The 22,073-nt window shown below is 42.4% G+C and overlaps 1 protein-coding gene across 3 annotated transcripts in view; it reads left to right on the forward strand.

Annotated features, from left to right (window-relative positions):
• Positions 1-22,073, forward strand: part of pex5la (peroxisomal biogenesis factor 5-like a) — a 126,438-nt gene that overhangs the window by 73,941 nt on the left and 30,424 nt on the right. Inside the window, exons 2-8 of one of the 3 annotated variants that reach the window (XM_022685330.2) lie at positions 1,763-1,867; positions 12,823-12,934; positions 13,821-14,015; positions 14,107-14,227; positions 14,706-14,799; positions 15,445-15,474; positions 18,276-18,371. In XM_022685330.2, the coding sequence (XP_022541051.2) occupies positions 1,763-1,867; positions 12,823-12,934; positions 13,821-14,015; positions 14,107-14,227; positions 14,706-14,799; positions 15,445-15,474; positions 18,276-18,371 (753 nt within the window). The remainder of the gene's footprint in view (positions 1-1,762; positions 1,868-12,822; positions 12,935-13,820; positions 14,016-14,106; positions 14,228-14,705; positions 14,800-15,444; positions 15,475-18,275; positions 18,372-22,073) is intronic. The other 2 variants (XM_022685331.2, XM_022685332.2) reach the window with 2 other exon arrangements.

A 22,073-nucleotide genomic window follows, 5' to 3' on the forward strand; every position in this document is an offset into this window, starting at 1 on the left:
TGAGGGAGTGGAGTGTGTGGTGTGGAGTGTGAGGGTGTGGAGTGTGAGAATGTGAAGTTTGAGGGTGTAGAGCATGAGGGTGTGGAGTGTGAGAATGTGGAGTATAAGTGTGAGGGGGTGGAGTGTGTGGTGTGGAGTGTGAGGGTGTGGAGTGTGAGGGGTGGAGTGTGTGGTGTGGAGTGTGAGGGGGTGGAGTGTAAGGGCGCGGAGTGTGTGGTGTGGAGTGTGAGGGAGTGGAGTGTGAGGGGGTGGTGTGGATTGTGAGGGGGTGGAGTGTGTGGTGTGGATTGTGAGGGGGTGGAGTGTGTGGAGTGTGAGGGTGTGGATTTGGAGTGTGAGGGTGTGGAGTGTGAGAATGTGAAGTTTGAGGGTGTGGAGTGTGAGAATGTGGAGTATAAGTGTGAGGTGTGGAGTGTGAGGGGTGGAGTGTGAGGGTGTGGAGTGTGAGGGGGTGGAGTGTAAGGGAGCGGAGTGTGAGGGGGCGGAGTGTGTGGTGTGGAGTATGAGGGTGTGGAGTGTAAGGGAGCGGAGTGTGTGGTGTGGAGTGTGAGGGTGTGGAGTGTGAGGGTGTGGTGTGGAGTATGATTGTGTGGAGTGTGAGTGTGTGGAGTGTGAGGGTGTGGTGTGAAGTGTGAGGGTGTGGAGTGTGAGGGTGTGAAATGAAGTGTGAGGGGTTGGAGTGTGTGGTGTGGAGTATGAGGGTGTGGAGTGTGAGGGTGTGGTGTGGAGTATGATTGTGTGGAGTGTGAATGTGTGGAGTGTGAGGGTGTGGTGTGAAGTGTGAGGGTGTGGAGTGTGAGGGTGTGAAATGAAGTGTGAGGGGTTGGAGTGTGTGGTGTGGAGTATGAGGGTGTGGAGTGTGAGGGGGTGGAGTGTGTGGTGTGGAGTGTGAGGGGGTGGAGTGTGTGATGTGGAGTGTGAGAATGTGAAGTTTGAGGGTGTGGAGCGTGTGGTGTGGAGTGTGAGGGTGTGGAGTGTAAGGGGGCGGAGTGTGTGGTGTGGAGTGTGAGGGTGTGCAGTGTGAGGGGGTGGAGTGTAAGGGAGTGAAGTGTGAGGGGGTGGAGTGTGTGGTGTGGAGTGTGAGGGGGTGGAGTATATAGGTGTTGGAGTGTGTGGTGTGGAGTGTAAGGGTGTGGAGTGTGTTGTGTGGAGTGTGAGAATGTGAAGTTTGAGGGTGTGGAGCGTGAGGGTGTGGAGTGTGTGGTTTGGAGTGTGAGTGTGTGGAGTGTGAGGGTGTGGAGTGTGAGGTTGTGGAGTGTGAGGGGGTGGAGTGTAAGGGAGCGGAGTGTGAGGGTGTGGAGTGTGAGGGTGTGGAGTGTGAGGGTGTGGAGTGTGGGGGAGCGGAGTGTGGGGTGTGGAGTGTGAGGGGGTGGAGTGTAAGGGAGCGGAGTGTGAGGGTGTGGAGTGTGAGGGTGTGGAGTGTGAGGGTGTGGAGTGTGGGGGAGCGGAGTGTGGGGTGTGGAGTGTGAGGGGGTGGAGTGTAAGGGAGCGGAGTGTGTGGTGTGGTGTGGAGTGTGAGGGTGTGGAGTGTGAGGGAGGTGGAGTGTGAGGGTGGATTAAAGTTGATTTTAAGAAGTGTTTTGTTGCTGTCAGTATATCAAAATCTTATGAACCATTTTCGTCCACATCATTTGTTAAGCTGTAATATTCAGCCAGTAGGAGCATTAATAAGAGTAACAATAAGAGTAATAACATTAATATTATATTGGAGTACTTAAGTTTTTTGTCCTGACCCTCGTCGTTGTTGATTTCACTGTTGTAGGGGAAAGACTCTAGGGCTGCAGATAAGACCGTTGCCATGGTCCTGAAGGAGATTCCCAATAAGGCGTCTTCAGAAGGCAAGCCCCTCCTCCCCGTGACCAACAAGGTGGGCAGAACTGCAGATACCCCACAGGGTCAAAGGCCGCCGCCATCCTGAGAGCCCTTGACTGAAGCCAAGGCTTTGTTCATCCCCATTTCTGACCTCTAAAACCTTTAAACTGGTCATAGTTTCTGTCTACCATCAAATCCTCACCACCAACCTCACACATACTGTCTCTATTCATTATGAGCTGCTGTATGGGGTTTAAATCTAAAACTATTATTACTGTAATTATTCTATGTTCTATTTACAAAGGTTGGACAATGAAACTGAAACACCTGGTTTTAGACCACAATAATTTATTGTCCCGACAGACAGTTCATCCCTTTCAGACAGCTTCCCCTTACAGCGTCCACAGTTAATCCTGTTGGATGTGGTTCGTCCTTCTTGGTGGTATGCTGACATTACCCTGGATACCATGGCTCTTGATGCATCACAAAGACTTGCTGTCTTGGTCACAGATCCGCCAGCAAGACGTGCACCAACAATTTGTCCTCTTTTGAACTCTGGTATGTCCCCCATAATGTTGTGTGCATTGCAATATTTTGAGCAAAACTGTGCTCTTACCCTGCTAATTGAACCTTTACACTCTTACTGCTCTTACTGGTGCAATAATGTGCAATTAATGAAGATTGGCCACCAGGCTGCTCCAATTTATTCATGAAACCTCCCACACTAAAATGACAGGTGTTTCAGTTTCATTGTCCAACCACTATACCTTAGAAACCGGATGTTGAATCTGTGTTTCTGTTAAACATTCCCATAATTTTACATTATTTAAACCTTGGACTGGTTTAATAATTATTTACCAGTGTTTTTTAAACACTAGTCATTCCATTTAAAATATCTCCCACTGTTTATGTTCCAGGTTAGCATTGTAAGCATTGTTCTGGTTTAGCACTGTTAGCATTGTTCTAGTTTAGCATTTGTTAGCATCATTCCAGATTAGCATTGTTCCGGGTTAGCACTGTTAGCATTCTTCTAGTTTAGCATCTGTTAGCATCATTTTAGGTTAGCATTGCTAGCATTGTTGCAGTTTAGCACTGTTAGCTTTGTTCTAGTTCACATTTGTTAGCTTCTTTCCAGGTTAGCATTGTTAGCATTGTTTCAGGTTAGTATCTGCGACTTGGAACGAGTTCAAGTGGAACGCAACAATAAATGTGCATGTTAGTGTCACACTTCATGTATCTTTCTTCTTCAATGGACTGCATTACCCAGAATCCCACTCCCTCTCACACCACAGTCACATGTCCCTTTTCAGCCAATCATAGACTATTCACACTCTTTGTCACCTGACTTTTAATCCCCTGTAGCTGTGACTGATGGTGACTCCTTTTACCTGTGTTATAAAATAGAAAGCCCTGGCAATTATCAGGTGTACCATCAAACATCTCTGGCTTATTTACAGCAAATGGCAAGACTCACTGGGGTAGTAGTTACTGGGTGAGCCTGGAGCATGGAGAATGGGCTGATAGATTGTAGGTGTGTTAATATGGCTCTCATATTACTGACAATTTCAGGTAGTTGTTTCTGTTGGCTTCCTTGTTGTATTGAGAGTGACTCAACGGATTGGGAAAGAGAGTCAAACAGTCACCAAATAGCTTGCCTTGTTATGTTAAAATCTGCCGTCTGCATGCAGGTCTTTCACGTTTTCAGGACAAACCAGATGCTCACAGATATAAAACCAGCAAACAGGTTTAATATGTAAAGGGTAATTCAAAACAATGTTAAAAAAAGCCAGGCCAGGTCAAAAACACATACAGCAAAAACAAGCACATAGGGATCAGGCAGAAACAAGGTCAAAAATCAGGCAAAAGGTCAAAAAATTAAACAAGATCCAGTAATTACAGCAAAGGAGCAAATTCAAAGGGTAAATCCAAAAACAGAGGAAGGGTCAAAAATATGAAAATCAACCACAGAAATGATTTTTTTTTACAAAGTTTTGGCAATACCTCACAAGGAGCAAATGATACAAACATGCCTTATATACGTGGCCAGTATAAATAGCCAGCACTAAAAAACAAAATCAGTCTTTGGGGTTTCTCTTTTATTCTATCTTAAATTGATTAGATTTCAGATTAGTCTTGTGATGGCTTTATAGTCAATTAAACTCACCACATCATTTGAATATTTTCAGTGAGCCAACATACAATCCAACACCATCCACGATGAAAGACACCATCTACACCCAAAACATTACAAATATGCATCAAGAGGTGCTTATGTGCATTTATTGATGGTAATTTTTAGAATAATCTCTATAATTACCTCTAGAAACTGAATTTCTCAGCTGCTGCTGTGACCGGAAAATAACACTACTGGGTCATGCTTCTTCTTCCTTCTGAGCTTGCACAGAGCACAGACTTAAGGGTAGCAAGACAAGGAGGAGCCTTAAAGCAACAGTAACACCTATTTGGAAATAAGCACCGTAGTGCCTACACCTGGCTACATTTACAAACACAGACAATGAAGCACAGGTGAAAGGAGTCACTACTCAGTCACAGCTGCAGAGGATTAAAGTCAGGTGACAAAGCGCGGGAGCTGTCCATGGTTGGCTGAAGAGAGGCATGTGACTGTGGTGTGAGAGGACGTGGTATTCTGGGTAATGCAGTGTGACAGTTTGAGGGATGTTCTGGAGTGAAGAGTGTTAATACTGTAAAATAACCAATAAAAATTACAGTGGCTTGCAAAAGTGTTCATAGCCCTTGAACTTTTGATTCAAATTTCGAGTAACACTTTACATTAAGTGTTGACTAACTAACATGAATTAATGCATTAGTTACCATGAATAAGACATGAGGTAATACATTAACAGAGCTTAGGTAATGTTAATTAAACACAGAATTACAGCAGTAATTTATGTTATTTTCACATGAACTAGCGTTAGAAGTAAAGCATTTGTTAAAATGAACAATAAATCATACACTTCATTAATAATGTTACCTAATGTTGGGTAAACAAGTAACAACTGCTCTTCTTGTCATTTGCTTATATGCTGCAGCTATACATACAGTCATTGTTAGATATTTATTAATTAATAATATATAATGAAATGAAAAATAAGCACCATCCAGACTAATATTTACTTAATAAATATTTAACAATTACTGTATGCATGATTGCAGTATATAAGCAAATAACAAGAAGATGAACTACTGTAGTTGTTACTTGTTTGTTGTTCGTTTCTTGTTGTTTACCTAGCATTAGTAAAGTATATGATAATAAAGTATATAATTTATTGTTCATCTTAACAAATAATTCACTTGTAATGTGAAAGTAACATTAATTAATGCTGTAGTTCTGTGTTTAATTAACATTATTAACATTGCCTAAGCTTTGTTAATGTATTACCTCATGTATTATTCATGGTAACTAATGTATTAATTCATGTTAGTTTGTCAACACTTAATGTAAAGTATTACCATGAAACCATGTATCATTTTCGTTACAATTTTGTGCTACTTTGTGTTGGTTTATCACTTAAAATTTCAATAAAACATATTTAATTTTGTGGACATAACGCGACAAAATGTAAAAAGGTTCAAGGGGATGAATACTTTTTTGGAATACTTTTTTTCAATTAACCATTTAGACTTTATTTTGAAAGAATGAAGATTATGTATTTATGGAAATATCTAAAAGGCAGTTTCATCCAGTGAGACAGATATTTACACCTCATAAGCAGCGTAAACCTCCTAACTTCGCTCCATTCTGTACTCTTATACTGTTCTGTCTGATACCTCAGCAACCTCTCCTATAGCCCTCATAGTATATGCACCATTCTAAAGGATACCCTCAGTGGCCAGTTGTGTGTTAAGGTAAATTAATCTATGAATGTAATTAATATTCTTATTAATATTAACAGCTAGTCAAAACCAGTTTTTGACCTACATTAAAAATGAAAAACATTTTTTAAGGATCAAAATGTTTGATGTTAAACACAAACCCGGTTTAGCCTCAGAATCAGAACTGGCTGCTGTTCTGCTGCAGTTCAGTGTTGGAGCTCAGTGATGATGAATTCCTGCCGTTATCTGAAGCTCTGTAATAATTGGCTGGTGAACCTCTCGCACGCGCCACCGCCCTGCCGCTGCCCCCGAAGACTCGCCAGCTTAACCGCTCCTGGTTTCCCCTGACAACCATATCTCCCGGATCTCGGCAGGAGTCGGGCCCAAGCGGCGCAATTAGCTGAAGTTTTCCATTACATAATCCTGAGTCTGCCCTCAGGCCTCGCAAACACAGACACACAGCATTTTACAGAGAATCCAGCAGAAACAATACAAAACCATCTAGCTATTTCACCCGCAGGCGACGCCGGAACCCACCGTACCCGAACCCAATCTGGCCTGAGTCAGAACACGCTCCTGTAATCAGTGTGAGCAGCAGAGAACACTGCTCTGATGTAGTTATTAATATTATTGTTGTTGTTGTTGTAGTCATCCAGCACAGGAAATGAAATGTTGTTACAGGAGCCCAAGAGGCAGTTACTGTAAAATCTTTATCAGGTCAGACGTTCTAAAACATGTTCCAGTTCAAATCCCAGAGGATCGGACTTTATACTAATAAACTTGTCCTAGTTAAACACTACAGACTTAACTTCAGAACCATCATTTAAATACCACGTCAATCTGCTCAGTGACAGTTTGTATATAACTGTACATCAATTTTAGTCCTAGTGCATTCTGGGAATTCTGGGAGGTTAACTCCACAGTGTACTTGCTTTTTAATTATTTCAAATTTAAGTGCATTAGATGCAATTCAACTGATCAGTGATAATGACAATCAACTCATCCCCAACTCATCTCATCCCCAACTACCCAACTCATCCTCATCTCATCCCCAACTCATCCTCATATCATCCCAACTCATCTCATCCCCAACTTATCACATCCCCAACTCCCCAACTCATCCTCATATCATCCCCAACTCCCCAACTCATCCTCATCACATCCCCAACTCCCCAACTCATCCTCATATCATCCCCAACTCCCCAACTCATCCTCATCACATCCCCAACTCATCCTCATATCATCCCAACTCATCTCATCCCCAACTTATCACATCCCCAACTCCCCAACTCATCCTCATATCATCCCCAACTCCCCAACTCATCCTCATCACATCCCCAACTCCCCAACTCATCCTCATATCATCCCCAACTCCCCAACTCATCCTCATATCATCCCCAACTCCCCAACTCATCCTCATCACATCCCCAACTCCCCAACTCATCCTCATATCATCCCCAACTCCCCAACTCATCCTCATCACATCCCCAACTCCCCAACTCATCCTCATCTCATCCCCAACTCCCCAACTCATCCTCATCACATCCCCAACTCCCCAACTCATCCTCATCTCATCCCCAACTCCCCAACTCATCCTCATATCATCCCCAACTCCCCAACTCATCCTCATCTCATCCCCAACTTATCACATCTCCAACTCCCCAACTCATCCTCATATCATCCCCAACTCCCCAACTCATCCTCATCTCATCCCCAACTCATCCTCATCACATCCCCAACTCATCTGCATCTTATCCCCAACTCATTTCCACCTCATCTCCAAGTCCCTAACTTCACAACTCATCCCCAATTCCTCACCCCATCCCCAACTCATTCCCAATTCCATACCTCATCCCCACCTCATCCTCAACTTCCTATCCCATTCCAAACTCCCTACTTCTTCCTTACCTCGTCCACACTTATCTCCAACTCCCCAGCTTATCTCCTCAGCTCATTCCCACTCTACCTTATTCCTTATCACTTGCCGAAATTAGTACATTTTGTGACACTGCAGAAGCTTGTGGAAACAATGTCAAGGCAAATATGTTCCATAAACTATAATAATAATAGTCCAACCAAATAGTATGTGACCCTTTTTTTGGACAGGCACTAAATATCAGTTTTTTACTGAGTAAATAATCATAACCTCCTTTTTTATTCAAATTTTCCCTTAAACTAATCTAATTGTCTAAAACTTTTGTACTGCATATCTTTACTTTGGAGCGCACCATTCAGCAGTCACTTTAAGGACAGAACGCAGTTCTCTAGTCCACCTGCAGAATACAGTGCTCGCCTGCTGGTACAGTGCTCGCCTGCTGGTACAGTGCCTGCCTGCTGGTACAGTGCCCCCGCCTGCTGGTACAGTGCCCGCCTGCTGGTACAGTGCCCCCGCCTGCTGGTACAGTGCCCGCCTGCTGGTACAGTGCCCCCGCCTGCTGGTACAGTGCCTGCCTGCTGGTACAGTGCTCGCCTGCTGGTACAGTGCCCGCCTGCTGGTACAGTGCCCCCGCCTGCTGGTACAGTGCCCGCCTGCTGGTACAGTGCCCCCGCCTGCTGGTACAGTGCCTGCCTGCTGGTACAGTGCTCGCCTGCTGGTACAGTGCCTGCCTGCTGGTACAGTGCCCCCGCCTGCTGGTACAGTGCCCCCGCCTGCTGGTACAGTGCCCGCCTGCTGGTACAGTGCCCCCGCCTGCTGGTACAGTGCCCCCGCCTGCTGGTACAGTGCCCCCGCCTGCTGGTACAGTGCCCGCCTGCTGGTACAGTGCTCGCCTGCTGGTACAGTGCCTGCCTGCTGGTACAGTGCCCCCGCCTGCTGGTACAGTGCCTGCCTGCTGGTACAGTGCCCCCGCCTGCTGGTACAGTGCCCCCGCCTGCTGGTACAGTGCCCGCCTGCTGGTACAGTGCAGCACAATAAAATAAGTGTAGTTTATGGAGATGTTCTTAACATGAATAATTCAGTCCAGGCCGAGAGCGGTGCTGTTTGTGTTCCGGCAGTAACGACACAGAGGACTAGTGAGCATGCACTCTGCTGTAATTACTGGGATGGCACTGTCCCCTTAATAATTCCCATTAATATAAGCAGTGCTTTATATTTCTGCCAAAAGTGCAGAATCGCTGTTATTGAGTACAGAGGTGTGGGGGGTTGGGTGTGTTTGTTTGTGTAGGATGGGGGTTGGTCTGGTATAGGATAGGGGAGGGGGCTGTGTGGGAGGTTATCTAATTAAGACTCTGAGTAAGATATATTTTACTAATGATTATAAAAGAGACACTCGGCTCGATCCTCCAGCAGGATAGTTGTCCCAGCAGACTCACCATTTTGGAGGAACCACAGCAGCCAACATTAAAAACTCCACATCATTATTTCAACTGCTGTCCAATGAGGTTTGTCAGAATTGAGGCACATATTATTTCTTTTTTTTTTATTTCAGACACGGAAAAGAGATTAAAATCATTTAAAATTTCAAATCTTTAAATATCAAATAAAATCTAATTTATTCACACAGCTTTACAGAATTAAGTAACAAGATAAAAGATCAACATAAAAAAACAGAATTAGTTCTGATTATTTAAATATATTTTTATTTGAAATAAAAGTGTTACAATATCACTTCTTCATGTCCAAAACTGGAATCGAAACCTTGAGTAGTATATTCTGATTATTTAAAACAATTAAATATCATCTTGTTTTCTCTCTTAAACAGTTTTAATGATTAATCTTAATGCATTTAATCTAACAGCCCTCTAGATATCATCACATTCAAACTGTGAAACTAATATTCTAGGGTTTAGCATTTATGGCATAATGTAGAATGATAAATCATAACAGACTATACATTTTTCCTGATATTTGATGCAGTGATTATTGCCACTATCAGCCTAACAACAATACTGAATATCAAATCAACACTTCTCCAATGAAAACCAACAGAAATGTTCCTAATGAATTGTCAATATGTAAGAAATTACATTTAAAATTCGTAATTTAAGAGTCCAAAACATAATTATAAGTTACCTTTTCATTTTTTAAATGATATAGTCTTTATTGTAATTTACTTTACTGAAGCAGAGTTGCTAATAATAAACTAATAATCATTACTTTGGTATTAAATGTGATCCCAGTGACCCCAACAGGCCTGGAGTACAATCACACCATTAGAATTGTTCATCTGATTGTTGGGGTTTTGATTCTGAATCACAGCGTTCAGAACTGATCAGATGTCTGGAATCCAGTTTATTATAAAAAAATCACTTTTTCAATCACAATTTTTTTTAAATTACATCTGAATTCCAAAACATTCAAACCCAGCAGGACAGAACTATTTCTAGTACAGCTCATTACTTAACAAGAGCAGAAAGCCAGAAACAAAATGATTAAATTGATTTATTTATTTATTTCAGGGCTGTGGTGTTCATTGGAGAAGTTTAAGATCACTCAGTTTGGTAAATGGTGGAGTGGATGGAGGCCAGTGTTATATTCAGATATGATGGAGCACACTCTGATAATCTGATCACATTCTCTGTTTTTCTAATTTGGACTGGTTGCAATATAGGTTTTCCCATTTAGTTTTATAATCTCTCTCCCACAGCTGTTGTACATTTTTCATTCTTCTTGAATTCTGATCTGGATGTTCAGACACATTACAGTTTATTGGATAGGTATTATATTTATTAGACCACATATAAAAATGACCAAAATCGTGACTGAAAATATTAGATAACACACCTGAATCACATAGCGTACGACCTAAAATATCATATTTGGATCATGTTTACCTGTTGGGTGAATGCAGTTGTACAGAGTGTTAGTGGAGTCCTGTTTTCAGTAGAAATAAACGTTGCTGCAGTTCTGCTGTTTTTTAATTAGAATTGCAGGAGGAGAGATTCACTCAGAGGAGCAGATTTAGCACTGAACGCTGTTCTCAGACTGTTCAGCCCAGACAAACAGGCTCTGATGGAGAGGCAATTACAGTGAGGAAGCTCCGGCACTGTTCGCCTGGACCCAGTACACCGAGTGCTGTCCCAGCTTCTCTCCAGCACGCGAGCACCGTGAGACCCGATGATGATTGATGTGTTTTCTCAATTCTGCGCCACCGGTTTCCCAAAGGACGAGTGCACTGTCTGATTTACCCTCACGTGTCCGATCAGGGATTAGGTAACTCCGGGGGGAGCTTGGGGGTGGAAATAATGTAGGGGGCAGGTCTATAACGTCAGGAATTGAGTTTCATCTTAATTATGGAGACGTTACCCACACACACCAAACACCCCAAAAAAAAGTTATTTTTTTTCCGCTGTCTGATAGTTTTGTCGTCCATTTGCCTCTGTGGTACAGAAAAGTAAAAAAAGACAAAACTGGATCTCAAGGATAGTGACAGCATACAGGCGTATTTAACTACATCTAATAACACAGGCAGATCAAGAGCCGCCTTTAGACTGCGAGACACGGCCACCGTCCAGGGTGAGAATGGGAGCTGCAGTTCTGTAAATAGAACAGAACCAGCCTGGGACTCATCATTGACAGATCAAAGCCCAGCCTGTCATTGCACTAAGGGCCATTTTTTACTGTCTGGACCAAGATCCTTGATCCTGTATGTCCAATGTACCATATGACTTTCTCAAACTGGGTCAGGTGAAAATGTTTTGGGCGCCGAGTGGTCCAGAGGCTGCCACTATGAGCAGGTTCGCAGGTTCGAATCCCCGCTCATGCAGCTTTGCCGTCAAAAAAAATTGGCCCTGCTTCCTCTGGGTGGGTAGATGACTCCTAGGGTGATGTCCGCAGCACACGGCATCTGTGAGCTGATGTATCAAAACCGATTTGCTGCACTGTCCTCCAAGCGCGCTGGCTGCTCGGAAATGCTGCATCAGCAGCAGCTCAAAAAGAAGTGGCGGCTGGCTTCACATGTATCGGAGGAAGCATGTGTTAATCTTCACCCTCCTGGTGTGTTGGGGCATTACTAGTGATACAGGGAGTCCTAATGAGTGGGCTGGGTAATTGGCCATGTGAATTGGGGAGAAAATGGGAAAAATTAGAAATAAAATTACAAAAAGAAAATGTAACTTTTGAGATTATTTTAAGTTTGAATAAATGCTGTGTTTAATGTTTAGTTCCATTTAAACTCAGATATAAAAATGTATAAGAAGTCATAAGTAGAAAATCTTATCTGTCATACAGGTCATATTTTCTGCACAGACCATTGATTGGGGGAGCCTCATCAACCCCAAGTTTAGAATCCAAGGATAGTCGCCCCACACATCAGCATGTGGCACAACTTCAATCTGTGCACATGATTGCTGTTAGGACATAAATCACTGTTACCTCTACTGCTAACAATTCTAACCTGAGACAATGCTAACAGTGAAAATCTAGTACATAAAAAGTAGGAAATATTTTGGCTGGATTTGCTGTTAAACACATTTAGCAGTTTAGCTAACCGTTTTTGTAATTCACAGCTCCAATATCTGATTGCACTAAAGGTGCTTTCACACTGCACAAGGTAGCCGCTTCACTGTAGGCTGACCCCCATTGAAACCACGTCTCCACTGCGCTATTGTTTACCTTGTGGCAAGCGGTACTGTGGCAGAAAACCAGGAAAAAGTGTAGTCCAACCAACTCTTTTCCCTTATCACTCCTAGGGTGATGTCGACCAGCACAAGCCATTTGTGAGCTGATGTATTGGAACCGAGTCGCTGTTTTTCCTCCAAGCGCGCTATGATGCTACTTGGCAATGCTGCATCAGCAGTTCGAAAAGAGGCGGTGGATGACTTTACATGTGTCGGAGGAGGCATGTGCTAGTCTTCACCCTCCTTGTGTTGTGGCATCACTAGTGATGGGGGATATACAGTTGACTAGCAGCTGACTGAGTGGGACAATATGCCTGGTTAATAGATAATTACAAATAAATCTTAAAAAAAAAAGAACATGGGCGAGTGAGAGACTAATATTAACAATTAGTGAACACATTTAGCTGCAAAACATTTCTCTACACTCATATAGAGATAATAGGAGGAGTACCAGAATCAGATCAGAATCAGGTGGGAAGAGCGGAATGTAGTGCAGCATACCGGGTGCAATGAATAAGCACCTTAAGGGTCTGGTTTTACTACACTCTGAAAGTGGGCAGAGTGGATGGCAGATGTGTTTACCTTTATCTCAGCCAAATATTTCTCTGGCTTTTTCAGCTGGTGAATGAGCAACAGGAAAGCCGACCCCTGCTGAGCCCCTCCATCGACGACTTCCTGTGTGAGACGAAGTGTGACGAATCCATCCGTCCTGTCACCTCTAACACAGCAGGTAAGAGTGCTGACTTTCCAAACCCTCAGTGCCCTGCCTCATACCCTCCATTGTTCCTCCCTATATCCTTCCAAGTGCCCCACTCCACCCCCTTCTCAGTGTAAAGCCAGATCTTTTCCCCTAGTGTCAGTCCTCATCTCCCTCAACAGTGTCCTGCCCCATCTTTTCTCCAAATGCCCCCGCCCCACCTCCTTCTCAGTATCCAGCCCCATCTTCTCTACAATTGTCCTGCTCCATCTCCTCCCCCAGTGTCCATCCCATTTCCTTCCCCGGTGTCCTGCATCATTTCCTCCCCAGTGTTCCACCCCATCTCCTGCCACAGTATCCCATCCCAACTCTGGTCAATGTCCCGCACCACCTCTGGCCAATGTCCCGCACCAGTGTCCCACCCAATCTTCTCCCCCAGTGTTCCTCCCCAGCTCCTCTTGAGTGTAAAGCCCCATCTCCTCCACCAGTGTCCAACCCCACCTCTGATCAATATCCTGCCCCATCTACTCCCTCAATATCCTGCCCAACAGATGTGCTCCACATTCTGCACCCCCCACACTTCCCACACTCTCCACACATTCCTCACCTGCTCAACATCCTGTAACCTCTACACATCTCGCAATTCCACATATCAAATAACCTCCACACATCCTGCACCCTCCACATATTTCTCACCCGCTCCACATTCCACATCCTCTCCACATTCCACACCCCATGCACAGTTCTCAATGCAGCCTCAGGTGTGTCACATCACATTAGCGTGGCACGTATCTGAGTCGGGGAAGACAAGCTCACTCTTTATCTATGTGACGTTTGGGGTCGGGACTGGACCTGGGCTCAGCCCATGAGGTCATTCCACAGTTCTGTACTGTATTCCCATCTCTCCCCTTATCCACAGTCCTGTCCTCCTCACTGGACCTGCTGGACCTGAGCGAGCCCGGCGAGAGGAGGAACAGTAAGGACAGGAGAAGCCCAGTGTCTGGCAGGACCACGCCCCACAGAAAGAAAGGGGAGGAAACTGAGCTGATCCAGGTGGACGTAGAACAGAACACACCCCGTTCCCGCACTCCTGTAAAAGACTGTCTGGATCCAGGTAAACAGACCTATCAGAGCATCAAATCCAGTTTACTTAACACACCATCTCACATTTATTATAAGTCTAACATCTGACGGATCATTTACAGTAACTGTTCCATCTCCACTGGAGAAATGGGAGGAGCTTAACCTCCATCCAGAGAGAACTGGCAGCAGAAAGTGGAAGCTGGAGAGGAGGCGGTCCTCAAAGAATTCAGGAGAGTTTGTGTGGTAATTACCATTCCTCAAAGTGATTAAACATTCAGTGGTAGGATGAATATGCTGTAAACAATAAGTTGATAGCTGGGATGTAAATAAGTTTTACTGTATATGAGTGAAAGTTATGATGCAGTCAAAGATTTCTTACCAAGAGGTACACTACCCTAAAACCTACCCTACTTTTTATAGGGTAGTGTTTAGTCAGACCACACCTAATCATTTACATATCTGTCAGAAACAGAACTAAAACAGGAGAAAAGCAAGTCAAAATGAAGATTTTCCAGGTCATGAAAAGGGGAGGAGGCCAAAAGTGTCTCTCGGTCAGGCATTTCAAGGTCTTGTTGTAAAGCTCACCAATCACACAACTGTACCTGCAGAAATAAGCCGAACAAAAAAAAACATCATAGTCAGACAGACAAGAGAAAAATACGACCACGTGTTGTAACAAAATGTACACATGATTTTATTGTTTTTTCTGAAACACCAACAGGTCCATCGATGGCAAAATACAAAATGAACCAACCCATAAAAACTCATTAGAAGTGAGTTATAAGGCAGATACAGAGACGTCCCCCGCCACTCAGGTAAGCTCATTTACATAACACAGTTCTTCAGTACTGCTGTTACAGTATTCAGAACCATTGTGACCTGCTGTACTTGTATTAAATATTATATATAATATATTATGTGTATACATGTTAATGCACAGAGATGCACAACTGAAGTAGAATAAATTATTATTAAACACAAAAATAAGATCTGCTTCAAAACACATTGTTAAACTCAACTTCCATAAAAAAACTTAGGATATGGCCCATATAAGATAAAGAACACGGCACTTGCCTGTCCTGAGGGTCAGCAGTTCGAATCCTGGAGGCACACACTGGTCCTCCTAGTGTTGGGAGCATTGCAGTGATAGGGGAGTGTGTGCGGTAACTGGCTCAGATAAACTGAGGAGAAAATTTTGTTTCTAAATCATTGAGTTAACTTAAAAATTTATCTCAAATTGTACAAGTACTATATTGTTGTTACAGTGTGATTTTTTTTAGTATTTACTGTATGTGGTGGGTGAACACAGTAACTTGCACTACCTACCTGTAAATGCTGTGTTTAGTCTGATTATTAAGGGCTCGTCTAACTTCAGCTCCATCTATCTTTTTCTGTGCTATCAGATACTGTGCTGTAATCTGTGCTGTTTACTTCTAACCATTAGAATTCTTTCATTTCAGCTCAACAGGCAGTTTATTAGTGGAAGACATGTAAGCCTCTCTCTGCATTTGCTTGATTGAAGATGAGTGATCTTTGCATTTGCACCATGCCAACAGCATCACCACCCAATCAGATATTTATCTGTAATAAAGCCACACCCCTATGGTGATTCATGCTAATTTCTGAGCATTCTGAGCATTTCAGCAGCATGTCTCAGTTTCTGAGGAATTCTGGGATTGATGATTTTTGAAGTCGTGGTGCTACAGGGTACAAATGTTATGCTTCTGTGGAGCATGCGGTTCTGCTGGGCTTCTCTTTCTGTTGCTACGGTATCTTCCGTTATTAGATTGATTGCTGATAAATTATTCAGCAGTCTCTCGCTGTGTTTATTACAGTTTAAGATATCAGCTGCAGCAGGTAAACGCCATGTCTCCATCGCCGCTGAGCTACACAGCAGACAGAGAGATTCAGAGAAGAGGAAACAGGGAAAAACAGATTATTATTATCAGCAGTGTAAGATCTTCATAAGAAAAGAAAACAGCGCTGGCAGTTATCTGCCCATCAGATCATCCCAACAACATTATTGAGCTATTAGGATTATGAACTATTAAGCTATCTAAATTATTAATTACATCGTTGAGTTGAGCATACAAGATTTGCCTTCCAGAGCCCCTATAATTAACAACTATATATCAAACAATTTCTCTCTTTGGGGAGAAATCAGTTATTTCTTGAAAAAAGAATAACTGATTTCTCAAAAAAGGGTAAAATTGTCTTTATGTGGTTAATGGAAAATGGTATAACTGACAGTTCTTCTGAACAGCGAAACTATAAAATATATATATATACAAAGCTACTGACTCACTGGTTAAATTTATTATATATATTTACTGACAGTAATTTGATCTCAGAACTACAGAAGGCCCAAAATAAAGCATTAAAATTTGATTCTATTTGATTTGATCAAATTGCTCACTGTGTTTGCCTAGATACTATAAGAACTAAAGAAGATATTAATAGTTCAACCTATTTATTAGATCCAGTGTTCTGATAACTAGTATGCCTCAAACTCTCGGTCAGTCCAGCAATTACCTTTATCATCACACTGTTCTTTTCTGAATCTGTGACATAGCTACTCTGAAATATTATACAATTAAACACAGCAAGTAGCTCTTTGTCCAGCAATATTTCTGCATTCGAGATTCAGTTTAATTATTTTATGAACTAAATTGAATATAATTCTCTTTTTGGCTGTGTAGAACTACATATAATGTTTGATGGCCATATCAGGAGAAGTGCTTCATTTTCATTAAAGAAATACTGTAGCTATAACTTGAAGTGGATTAGGGATGAGTGGAAAACAGCTTAAATTACTCTGGTTGGGCTTTATGGATATTTGGTCATACCATTTGGTTTAAAGAACACTCCAACACTCTTCTAATGGAATGATGATTGATTAGGTTGCTCCAGTACTGAAACAAAGTCACGGCTATATCTCCATAGCCCTTGTAAGGGCCTCCACCCAGCTGATTCATTCGAGTGTTGGACTAAAGATGCTGGCAGTGGCCTTATATCTTCTAAACCTTTCTCCCAACATATTTTTTCTTTGTGGGTAATTCCTGGGAGTAACACTCACAAAATATAAAATGAGTACTGCATTTCTGTTCAGTTTAAAATGTAAATTATTTATTCATTAATTAACAGCTAAAGCTGTTCAATAATCAGCTAAAGCTACAGATCTGTATTTTTAAATCAGTCACCTCCACTGGCAGAAAATAATTATCATTTGTTTGTAAAAAGTTCATACAAAAAGCTACATAAAACCTTAAATATGCTGTTTGTACATATATATTATATAAAATATATTTGCAATACAACAGAAACATCACATGAAATTTAACGTTAGATCTTGGCGGTTCTGTTGTGATTAGCCAGCTGTTTGGTCAGCTGTTGCCAACACCAGTTAAACCTGAACTAAACTGTAGTTTAACTCTGAGTGTGTGTAGAAATGGACAGTGTGATGCTCAAGGTAATTGTTGCACTGACGTCTGATGGAAACATTAGTCACTGGGATGCCGACTCGGGTTACAGCACTGGAGCAGGAGCCACTGTCTGTTCTAAAGAATCCATTAGGACTTCCTGTGTGGAATCTATGCTGTAGCCCAGGAGATGATGAATATCTAATGACCCAGGTGCCAGAACTCACTGAGAATTACACAGAATTGCACAGAATTCTGATAAGTCTGAAAATATTAGAGATCTCAGTTTTAAACGTTAGTAAAACAAAAGTGAAGCTGGACCTGCAGTACTGATAGGGAGAGCTGAGCACAGCTGATTAACTGTAGAGTGAAATGATGTAGATTTTTTTTAAAAACATAGTTTTGCAAAAGATGAGCAGAGGTATGTCACTAAATTGTTTTTATTTACATGGTTCTAAAATCAGTTGCTTTGCTGCATTTGGAGCATGCCTACACCTCGACACCCGCCGCCTGCTTCAGGCTGTATTTTGTAGAGATGTAAATGAATGCAGTATTGAGAATATTCTAAAATGCACGGCAGGAGGAATGCACGTCTGCTGACACCGGCATGTCAGTCCAGGGCCGTGCTGAGACCTGGAGAATAGCTGATGTGAGGGAGGGGTGTTGGTGGAGGGGTTATGGAAGGTGGGGTGTTGGGTAGGGGGAGATATGGGGGAAAGAGCTGCTGATGGTAGCACATCCCATTGCTGCTGGCAGCAGAGCTCTGCAAGGGAAGGGTTTCTCCCCTGTTGAGGGGCGGGAGGATGGCTTTACTATGAGGTCTCTAACTCTGTGTGTGTGTGTGTGTGTGTGTGTGTGTGTGTGCGTGACAGGGCCGTCTGGGTAAAGACCAGCGGTGGGGCAGTGCCCTCCTGTCCAGAAACCAGTCCCTGGAAGAGGAGTTTGAGCGAGCCAAAGCAGCTGTGGAAGTAAGTGATGATCTCAGACTCACCACAATGACGATTATCAGAGCCTGTTCACTCCTAAGTGTTCTATTAGAGTTATATTAGTGTTTTATTTATATTCTATTATTCTTCTATAAGGCTAGATATATAGTTGCTGTTGCTGGCCATGCATTAGCAGCATTGTGAAGGCTGTGATTTGTTTCCATTTCTATTTACACTTTAACTTTAAAATAAAGCCCATCTCTCTTAAGCTTTTCTGATAAGCGTATTAATCGCACAGAGTTTCTGAGCTGCTGAAAACTGCACTGCCCCCTAAAAGTTCTGTGTGTACTGCACCTTGCATACAGTATGTGTCGCGTTAATTGTGAAGATGTGCACAACCAGGGATCAAAACAGTGGCAGTGCCATGCATAAACAAACGCATAAATAACTAACCTTTTTTACCCTAAGAGTTCTATTTTGGGAGCTTTTGGTAGCAGTGTCTAAAAACATCTGGAGAACAATCAGTGTAGTCATACAGCAGCAGCAGCAGAGTGAGGATTAGTTTGAAGGTTTGTGTTTAATTAGGATTGTGAAGATTAGGTATTTGCAAACAGGCCATGTTGCAGTAACCGGTCATGTGACACAAACATTTAAAATCTACACAGAAAATTTGTTAGTGTTGAATCTAAATCTATTTTTTGGTTTCTAATACTTGTACTTCTTTCTTCATATATATGTTGTTGAGTCATTCTATTTTTATCCTGTAAATACAGTGACATGCCAAAAGTCATGGGACAGTAGTATGAAAATGTATCATGAAGACATTACTATTCACAGCAGTAATGATGGTGAATGGCATCAAGGAAAGAACTATTTGAAGCAGCTTTCCTCTTCATGAGTGTAACTGTAAAACATGAGTCAAAACACCATCAGCAGTCGGAGTCCGAGATAGTACAGGTATTAATGCACTTTGAGGAAGTTACAAACCTGACAGCAGCATAATACCCAGTTTTCCACAGTGCTGAAGTGAAGTAAATAGGTCAGTAATTTCGGCTGCAGTGTTGGGGGATCAGATGGCAGCAGGTATAGTAGTTACAGTAATCAGATAAGGGCTCTTTCACTCAGAGACCATGCTGCTAATCACTCGCTGTTCAGCTCCAGTAATCATCAGAACTGGACGCCAGGTCACAAACAGAACTGACAGATATCTGACCAAGCTCTCAGGGCTAACAGGGTGGTATAATATTCTGGTGTTCTAAACTAGAAAACCTGTGTTTAGAGAAAAGTGTAGATGATCACTTAACAGCCTGTGGAGCATACGGAACCGCCTCGGTCTCCATTGATTTCAAAGAACCTATATAAACTAAATAAAAACAAGTGTGCAAAATATCTACTGCAGTCCAATTTCAATGCACTGGAGTGAGTTGTCTGCCCTGCCCCCTTCTCTCAATTTAGCATGTTGCCAAGTTGAGGACACTGAATTAAATTCTAGATTAGTTCCAAAACTATGCAAAGTATAATCACATTCATAGATTCAAACCTAAGTATTCTGTCATATACACTGTTTTCAAAAAATAATAAAAGGAACACTAAAATAACACATCCTAGATCCCAATGAATGAAATATTCCAGTTGAAAATCCTATTTATTACATACTGGAATGCGTTGAGAACAGAATAACATAAAAATTATAAATGTAAATCAAAATTGTTATCCCATGGAGGTCTGGATTTGGAATCATACTCATAATCAAAGTGAAAAATCAAATTACAGGCTCATCCAACTTCAGTAGAAATTCCTCAAGACAAGTTAAAATGAGACTCCTGGATTGCTCCTGATGAGGCGACGATGTTCTCCTGAAGAATCTCCTCCCAGACCTGAATTAAAGCATCAGTCAACTCCTGGACAGTCTGTGGTGAAGTGTGGCATTGGTGGATGGAGCAAGACATGATGTCCCAAATGTGCTGGATTAGATTCAGGTCTGGGGAACAGGCAGGCCAGTCCATAGCATCAATACCTTCATCATGCAGGAACTGCTGACACACATTAGGAGGAACTCAGGGCCCACTGCACCAGCATATGGTCTTACAAGGGGTCTGAGGATCTCATCTCAGTACCTAATGGCAGTCAGAGTACCTCTGTTGAGCACATGGAGGTCTGTACGGCCCTCCAAAAAAATACATCCACACTCCATTACTGACCCACTGCCTAACCGGTCATGCTGGAGGATGTTGCAGCAGCAAAATGTTCTCCACGGCGTCTCCAGACTCTGTCACATCTGTCACATGTGCTCATTGTAAATCTGCTCTCATCCATGGAGAGCACAGGGAGCCAATGGCGAATGTGCCAATCTTGGTGTTCTCTGGCAAATGCCAATCGCCCTGGCGGTGTTGGGCTGTAAGCACAGCAGGCCCTCGTACCACTCTCATGAAGTCTGTTTCTGACAGTTTGATCAGAAACATAGATATTAGTGGCCTGCTGGAGGTCATTTTGCAGGGCTCTTGCACTGCTCTTCCTGTTCCTCCTTGCACAAGGTTGTTGCTCTCCTATGGTCCCCTCCATGTCCTGCTACTGCTTCTTGCTACAGCTGACATTGATGTGCCATCCTGGATGAGCTGCACTACCTGAGCAACTTTTGTGGGTTGACACTGCCTCATGCTACCTGACAAACTGGCAAAATGCAAAAGTGACCAAAACATCAGCCAGAAAGGATGAGAACAGAGAAAAGGTCTGTGGTCACCACCTGCAGAACCACTCCTTTATAGGGGTTGTCTTATTAATTGCCTCTAATTTCTACCTGTTGTCTGTTCCATTTGCACAACAGCAGGTAAAATTGATTCACAATCAGTGTTGCTTCCTAACTGGACAGGTTGATTTCACAGTGTGTGGGTGAAGTTACATTGTGTTGTTTAGGTGTTTCCTTTATGTTTTTATAGCACTGCGTGCTGGTCACTACTTAAGTATTATGACTGGTTTCAGTTAATTATTAGTTAGAATTATGTTGTTAGCCAGCACTTTTCTGGATCACCCATCTCAAATACTGACTGCACTGACTCAAATAACTCAGCTGCACACAGAGCACTAAGTATGAGACTATAGACTTTAACTAAAATGTTGAAATTATTTAAATTTGCTCTCCCAACTATGTTAAATTACGTAGCTAATGTTAGCTTACCTTAACTGAAGCTAAGTGCTATTCTGTTCCTGTCTTGTAGTCTTTCTGAGCTCTAAGCATCTCCATATATTAAATGCTTTGCCAATATTTACTGGTGTTTTACTCCATCTCTGATCATGAAGCTTTTTAAAAGGATGCTGAGGCAGCACCTTTTTGTGTGTACCTGCTATTGTTCTACGTTACTATTGAAATTAATTCTGTAATTAATTCTGTAAAACTGTACATTATTATTTGATATCTCACTGTTGTTTAACTCTTCAGCCATGATGGAAGGCTTATATTCAACAACTCCAACTTAAGAAGGTGGCAATTTGTATTTTACACAAAACTGAAAACTCGGAATACACAATAGGACTGGGGAATGGGCGAAACAGTGGGCAGGATCAAATTTCAACTCAATCAATTTTCAACAATACGATTATACCTCATTTTCACAGCTACTGCACACAGTATAATACATACTGCTTATTTAACATTATATACAACAGAGCTGAAAAGGACTGAGTATGGAATGAAGCTGAAGCTTTATGAGCGCAGGAGACACACCTGATGCTGGTGTAGTGTGGATA

Source organism: Astyanax mexicanus, chromosome 5, assembly GCF_023375975.1.
Source record: "Astyanax mexicanus isolate ESR-SI-001 chromosome 5, AstMex3_surface, whole genome shotgun sequence".
Classification (NCBI taxonomy): domain Eukaryota; kingdom Metazoa; phylum Chordata; class Actinopteri; order Characiformes; family Acestrorhamphidae; genus Astyanax; species Astyanax mexicanus.